A 7,313-nucleotide genomic window follows, 5' to 3' on the forward strand; every position below is an offset into this window, starting at 1 on the left:
AAAGTAATCTGATTATATTACCTAAAATGTGTAATGTTAATGTAATGGATTATGTTACTAACTACAATTTTTGTCATGTAATTTGGAATCAGTAACGGATCACAATTTGTAAGTAATCTACCCAGCTCTGTATATAAGTAAATAAATATTAGTAATTTTTTATTCGCACACAATACACACATCGTTGACAGCTATATAGCTTAATTAGCGGATGGCCGATTTATCGGGCTATTTTTTTTACGTATTTATCTTGGGAAAAGTTACAGGTTCACAGGTACTGAAAAAAACGTGTCCTATACATGCTAGCTAGCTATATTGGCACGTTTAATTTTCCAAAAATACACATTATACATGAACAAATAATGATATTCAATGATATTCAATAATTAAGTAAAGCTTAGCATTACCAATCGCAAAGATGACAATAATAGCGGCCGGCGATTGGTCAAAAGTAAGCCACAGGAGAGAACATTTGGCTAACATTTGACCAATCGCGTGATTGGTCAAATGTTAGCCACCGGAAAGAAACGTGATTGGTCAAAAGTAAGTCATGAAACACGATTGGTCAAAAGTAAGCCACAGGAGAGAAACGTGATTGGTCAAATGTTAGCCACCGGAAAAAAACGTGATTGGTCAAAAGTAAGCCACGAAACGCGATTGGTCAAAAGTAAGCCACAGGAGAGAAACGCAATTGGCTCATGTGGGCTTACTTTGACTCAGTTGGTGGGATGCAGTAGGTGCAAGTGAGAGGCAGCGGGATCGATGCCCGCATTCTCCAAGCTGGATCCTGCCCTTTTACGCTCACTTCCATAAAGAGACTGCACTTTGACGCTGTGAAGCGACGCGTTGGGTGCCGAAATGGTTTTTCGGACTGGGTCCTGCACACATTCCTGGCAAAAGCAGGTCCCACCAAGATTTGAACTCGGATCGCTGGATTCAGAGTCCAGAGTGCTAATCATTACACCATGGAACCTTGACAGAAGCAGCTGATGCTCACTAAATCACTTATAGGCTCAAACTTTAGATCTTCAGTCTACTGCTCTCCCAACTGAGCTATTTTGGCCACAACCGCAAGCCCTTTAGCCAGCAGGGATTTACGTGAGACCACCCATCACTTGACATAAGAGCAGAGCTGAGCTCCCAGAGAACAAAAGAGACTGGTCCGTACAGGGATCGAACCCGCAACATTGGGGTTATTAGCAACACACTCTAACCAACTGAACTAAATGGCCTGGCAATGATTGAGCCTCTGCCCAATTTGCCAAATTCTTCCTGATTGCTTGTGAGCCTAAAGAGACAAAAGAGCTTCAGGACCAAGCCTCATCACAGGCTTTTCCGGGATTTAAACCCAGGATCTTTCGCACCCAAAGCGAGAATCATACATCCAGACCAATGAGCCAGCCTACGCAGCCATCTAGCCATGAGCATCACTGTTCCCATGGCTTTAAATGCAAGAGGCAAAACAAAAAAAATTCTAAAGTGCGACGATATCTGAGAAACTTGTGTCTTCTGTGTCTCCACTAGCCTGACTTGTATGGTGTGTAGGATAGTCAGCACAGTCCTAATGAAAGTATGAAGCTCATTTCAGAGGAACGCAAAAATCAAGGCATGCCCACAGCCAGCTATTTCCAGCCACGCCAGTACAGCTCATTCATCATGGAGGGGAAACGAGCGAGGTGTCCAAAACGCCTGTTCAAGCAGACATTTCAATTGCATGTACCAAATCAACAAGAAACACTGTCCTGGCCTACACCAAAAAGGGGTGCAGAAGGCTCGTGCAGAACACTGGAAGGGGCAGCATTCATGTCACTTTGGTAAGGATCCCAATTCATCGGTCACCGATGTGACTCGGAGTGACTGACTGAAAGGGAACGTCTCGGTTACTTATGTAACCTTGATGCAATCATCGCATGCCAATGTGCATTGGCTCGTTTAGTTTACACTCTAAGTGGATTGGTCTCTCTAAGCGTGATCCCAATTCGTCGGTCACCGACGTGACGTCTCCATTCCCTCCTTCAGGGAACGAGGGTTACATACGTAACCGAGACATTCCACAAAAGAAAGTTAGTTGCACATGTTTGGATTTTCTTTCTTTTATTTTTTGTGAACTAAATTCTTACACATCAAGCACAAAGTCTGAGCTTCTGTTTACCTTATTTGATGTTCTCTGTACATGTGCATTGATGAATGTTGAGGTAAATAAAAGGGATTTGGCATGAAATGAGGATGAGCAAATCATTGATTGACTGTTGAGTTTTTATATTTTTATTATTATGATTTATTATGTATTTTTATTTATTTATTTTTAATTTTTTGCATTGTGTTAAAAACTGTAGAAAAACAGTTTTATGAAATATCTTTTATAGAAAATGTTAAGGTTTCAGAGTGGGAAATGACTTCTAATCATGCTTAGATAAGTATATGTATGTGTGTTTATTTATATTTAAATTCATGCTTGGATATCAGATGTTTGTAAAAGTTTGATCTTGTTATTTGTTTAGCAGGTCACATGCTCTCCTAATAGGTTGTGATGACACTGTCTATGATCACATTGACCTGTCTCACACCTTTGTCCCCTAGTTCTGTTTACTCAAACTATTTCTGCAACACAAACCAGTGAGCTTCATTCTCATATTCTAGCATTTACGGAATAATTTTTCATGAAGTAAAGTTTTTCATTGTATACAAGGTAACAGAAAAAAATTTATATGAACGTACCACTAATATGATGAGCAATGTCTACATTTTTGTGTTTTGAAATAGTTTGAATTACACACATTTCTTTGTAATCAGGCATAGGGCATATATTTTCCATTTCATATGCTTTACCTTTTAGCCATGTTAGGCTACAGCTAACCATGGACACAAAACAAAATAAGAATCAGCAAATAAACGTATTGCTGCATGTTCTACAATCTGCAAATGTTTGTGTTTTAGAATACAGGAACAATCTTGTGCCACAGGGTCACTTTACCTCACTAACTGCATGAGATAAGGGGGTAGGAGGGAAATACAGCTCCCTGTTATAAAAGATGAGGTAAGTTGCTTGTACCACCTCTGGATTTCAACATGTGGCGGCTCTATCTCTGTCTCCTTGTAGCCCTGGCTGGTGAGTACATAAAGACCAGGAGAGATTTAACTGCATGTTTAAGAGTGTGGCCATTATAATTCATTTTGTTTAGAACTGAGCACAGGAAAAAAGATTGTACTTTAATGCTACTTTATATAAAAGGAGAGTAGTAATGTTCCTTTTTTCCTCCCTATTAGCCAGCGAGAACATCAATTACGGTATGTAAATGCTATAATGTATATTACCCATAACCCTACAGAGATTTTCTCCTTATTCTAATATAAATGTTATTATTGTATTTGATGTTTATGTCAATAATAAAGATTTTAAAATTTAATTAGGGTTCAGATACATATTAGATACATACTGTTTCAGAATTTGTCATTTCAAATTTCTGAAATTTATTAATTGCCATTATTTTAGAGCCTTTCCTGAACTCTAAAAAAACGTATGAGTATAAATATGAGGGATTGGTGCGAGTGGGACGAGAACTGCCAGACTTGGTTGAGTCAGCACTGAAGCTGAGGTGCACTTTTAAAATCATTGGTGAATCACCACAAACATTTGTGCTTCAGGTACCAATACCGTTGCTCCATTTCCATTATTATTATTTTTTTATTATTATTATTATTTTCTGACCTCAGCAGTAAAAATAACTAGATATTGTCTAAACATGTTATAAAATGTGCTTTTCATTTGAAGATATCAAATGTAGATGTTGAAGACTTTAATGGCTTACCCAGGAAAAGTGTCTTCAGCCCTTCCCAAAAGCTCACTAAGCGTCTATCTGCCGAGTTCAGCCAGCCAGTCGTTTTTGAATTCTCTAAAGGTCAAATTAGTGACATCCGCACTGCACCTGGAGTCTCAAACACAGTTGTAAATATTGTGAGGGGGATCCTTGGATTTCTACAAGTCACAGTCAAAACCACACAAAGTATTTACGAACTGGTGGAGGTACAAAATCTACATATCAACTGTACAAGACAGTCCTTAATAAGAGTATGACTCTATGGGAAAAGCAAAACAATGAAAAAATAATAATTTTTTGTATATCTTTAGTTGGGAATTCATGGTGTATGTCAAAGCAGTTACACTGTTGAAGAAGACAATAATGCCAAAGAGTTAAAAGTGACCCAAATGGTTGATATCACCAACTGTCAACAGCCAGCTGCTTTATACCGAGGTATGGCACTTGCCCCTGAAGACAAACTTAGCAAACAGGTGTGTTTCGTTACATTTCAATTTATTCCATTTTCAAACTTGAAAATAACAATTGGAAGTTCATCCTTTAACTGATCTGAACGCTGTTTAAACTTACAGAGAGGTGAGAGTGTTGTTTCAACGGTGAAACACACATACACAGTGAAGTCCACAGCAGATGGCGGTTTGATTACTAAAGCATTTGCTCAGGAGCGTCAATACTTCTCTCCATTCAATGTAAAGGGAGGAAACTCCAGAATGTTAGCATTGTACGTGCTTTCGTCATTAGCTAACAAATTGTTGCAACACTGCGGATTGTGCATGACATAGTTGTGTTCATTTTTCCAGACGGGACATTGAGCTTCTCAAAGTTTCAGACACAACTGACAAAATAGTGACCGGACAGGTGCAGAGCAGAGGCAACCTGATGTATAGGACAGAAAAGGACCTCAACCCAATTCCCGTTGTGATGATCAACCTGAACGAACCAGTGCCAAAGGCAAACCCCAAGATCATACACTCATAAACATTGAAATATATACAGATATGTGAATAAACTCACAAACAGATTTTGATCTGTACTGTAGACTTTGATCTGTTCTGTACTCCAACAGATTCTAGATTTAGTTAAGCGCTTAGCACAGGCTAACATATATCAAGTGGACAGCTCAAGCAGCACTGAGGTTCTGAATCTAATTCAGTTGCTACGTGTGGCAACACGTGAGAATCTAGACCAGTTATGGAAGCAGGTCTCGGGAAATGATGAGCACAGGTATTTTGTTTACACCTGTCTACGTACTATGCAATCCTAGATCTTATCCTACTGACTTGTCTTTTTTTTTTTGGTCTTTAGGAGGTGGTTTCTGGACTTGGTTGTGGAGGTAACAGATGAAAGGATCCTCAAATTCCTTGAGACCAGATTCAAAGCAGGAGACATTACTGCGAATGAGGCAGGACAGGCACTGGTAGTGGCATTTAACCACTTGTCTGCTGTGCCTGTCTCAGTTGCATTAGCTCAGGTGAGCTAGTGACCTATAGTTAAACATTTGTTACAATCATTTATGTCATGTATATTTGCCTTCTAATGCTCTGTTCTGCTTTCCAGGAGTTCCTCTCAATACCTTTCAGCAAATCCCAGCCTCTCCTGTGGAACACTGTAGTTTTGGCATATGGTTCTCTAGTATACAGATACTGTGTGTATACTGATCCCTGCCCCGTCACTGTGGTGCAGGTATATGTGGTCTCCTACTTCTGTATGCGAGATGATTAATACAAATATCATATTTTATAATCTGCTAGTTTTATGTGGAACTTAATTATATGATATTTACATTTTCTATATCCTTTGTAAATAATGTTGTTCAGCCATTACTGGATATGGCTACAAGTGGCCTAAGTAAAAATTTGGAGGAGGGTATGGTCCTTGCACTGAAGGCCTTGGGAAACGCAGCTCATCCCTCCAGCATCAAGACTCTGCTAAAGTTCCTTCCAGGCTACACATCTGGAGCTGAAAAACTTCCAACTAGAGTACAGAGTGCTGCGGTCCTTGCATTCAGACTGCTTGCAAGTAGGGACCCCCACAATGTAAGTACTATTAACATATAAGTATTCACACCCCTTGTATTAAAAGGGAAATGTATTAAATAGAAAAAGAAAAAAAGATATAAGTATTCAATTTCAGACAACTGAAATATAGCTTAGGTGCATCCCTTTTTGCTTGACCATCTTTGCTATGTTTCTGTTCTTGGATTGAAATCCACTTGTGCCAAATTCAGTTGATTTGACATGATTTGCAAGGCACACACCTATCTGTGTAAGGTCTAACAGCTACAAATGCAAATCAGGGCAAAAACCAAGCCATGAAGCTCAAAGACAGCACGGGGTTGAGGCACATATATGGAGAAGGCTACCAAAAAACCTAGGGTATTGAAGGTTCTCAAGAGCAGTGTCCTCCATAATTCTTAAATGGAAGAAGTTAGGAACAACCAGTACTCTTCATAGTGTTCAATCTGTGCAATCAGGGGAGAAGGGTCTTGGTAAGAGAGGTGACCTACTGTAACCTACTGAATTTTTTATGAAAACCTCAAAATGGTCGAAAGGTTCACCATCCAACAGGACAATGGCCCTAAGCACACAGCCAAGACAATGCAAAATTGCCTTAACATGTGTGAATGTTTTTGGCCCAGCCAGTGCCAACATGTGAACGTAGTCAAAAATCTCTGGAGATACCTGAAAATTGCTGTCCACGGACAGTCCCCGCTCAACGTGACATAACTCAAGAAGATCTATAGAAGAATGGCAGAAAAAATCTGAATCCATGTGTGCATCACAAAAAGACTTGAGGCTGCCAATGGTGCTTCAACTAGGTAGTGAGTCATGTCAGTGTGAGTCATGCCCCCAATCCGCCGCATCCAAATACCGTATTCGGAAAGAAAATTACGTGTATACGGAACCCCTAAAGGCAATAAACAAAAGATGGGAGGAAAATATATATTTCAATATTTTCTCTTGCAGTTATATCATTTGGTAATTATACTGTATAAGAATTGCAGGAATCGGGGAGCTGCTATTATGCCTGGCATTGAAACTGCTTTTGAGTGCAAACGCTTTTTAGTTTCACTTTCGAGATTTGCGATCGCACGTACTCTGTTTATACTATGGAGCGGCAGTACTTACCACACATTTTACAAGATTAGATGTTTGTCAGTGGTGCTCAGGATCTGCAAATCATTCATCATCATCCTCAGTCATCTCTCCTTACTCTGTTTATGTGATAAATGAAATTGTATGTACTGTAATGTAACAGGCAACCATTAGCAATCATTATTTGTTTTCCGTGTCTTTCTGAATACGGATTCACGCTTCGGGCACACCCCCTAAATCATCGTCCATCACGATGTTTCAATGTAGACATGGTCCGATGCCAATTTTGTAGACATCGCCCAACCCTAATATATATATATATATATACAGTGGGGCAAAAAAGTATTTACTCAGCCACCAATTGTGCAAGTTCTCCCTCAAAAAGAGATGAGAGAGGCCT

General features: G+C 39.5%; 1 protein-coding gene, 1 long non-coding RNA gene and 1 other non-coding gene across 3 annotated transcripts in view; 1 reads left to right on the forward strand and 2 right to left on the reverse strand.

Moving 5' to 3' along the window:
- Window positions 1-901: 901 nt before the first annotated feature.
- Window positions 902-973, reverse strand: trnaq-cug (transfer RNA glutamine (anticodon CUG)). Its single transcript has one exon. It is a non-coding gene; the product is annotated as a tRNA-Gln (tRNA).
- LOC107556192 (uncharacterized) overlaps window positions 910-7,313 on the reverse strand; it is a 14,473-nt gene continuing 8,069 nt past the window's right edge. The window contains exon 3 of the long non-coding RNA XR_001605254.1: window positions 910-921. This is a non-coding gene — a long non-coding RNA (uncharacterized lncRNA). The remainder of the gene's footprint in view (window positions 922-7,313) is intronic.
- Window positions 3,036-7,313, forward strand: part of LOC107556190 (vitellogenin-like) — an 8,698-nt gene continuing 4,420 nt past the window's right edge. The window contains exons 1-11 of the mRNA XM_016239244.1: window positions 3,036-3,109; window positions 3,268-3,288; window positions 3,494-3,645; window positions 3,773-4,024; window positions 4,130-4,291; window positions 4,391-4,539; window positions 4,619-4,769; window positions 4,885-5,042; window positions 5,124-5,289; window positions 5,376-5,501; window positions 5,636-5,854. Coding sequence (XP_016094730.1) covers window positions 3,070-3,109; window positions 3,268-3,288; window positions 3,494-3,645; window positions 3,773-4,024; window positions 4,130-4,291; window positions 4,391-4,539; window positions 4,619-4,769; window positions 4,885-5,042; window positions 5,124-5,289; window positions 5,376-5,501; window positions 5,636-5,854 — 1,596 coding nt within the window. The 5' untranslated portion in view covers window positions 3,036-3,069. The remainder of the gene's footprint in view (window positions 3,110-3,267; window positions 3,289-3,493; window positions 3,646-3,772; window positions 4,025-4,129; window positions 4,292-4,390; window positions 4,540-4,618; window positions 4,770-4,884; window positions 5,043-5,123; window positions 5,290-5,375; window positions 5,502-5,635; window positions 5,855-7,313) is intronic.

The sequence above is a fragment of the Sinocyclocheilus grahami genome, unplaced genomic scaffold (assembly GCF_001515645.1).
Source record: "Sinocyclocheilus grahami isolate Dianchi unplaced genomic scaffold, SAMN03320097.WGS_v1.1 scaffold557.1, whole genome shotgun sequence".
Taxonomy (NCBI): domain Eukaryota; kingdom Metazoa; phylum Chordata; class Actinopteri; order Cypriniformes; family Cyprinidae; genus Sinocyclocheilus; species Sinocyclocheilus grahami.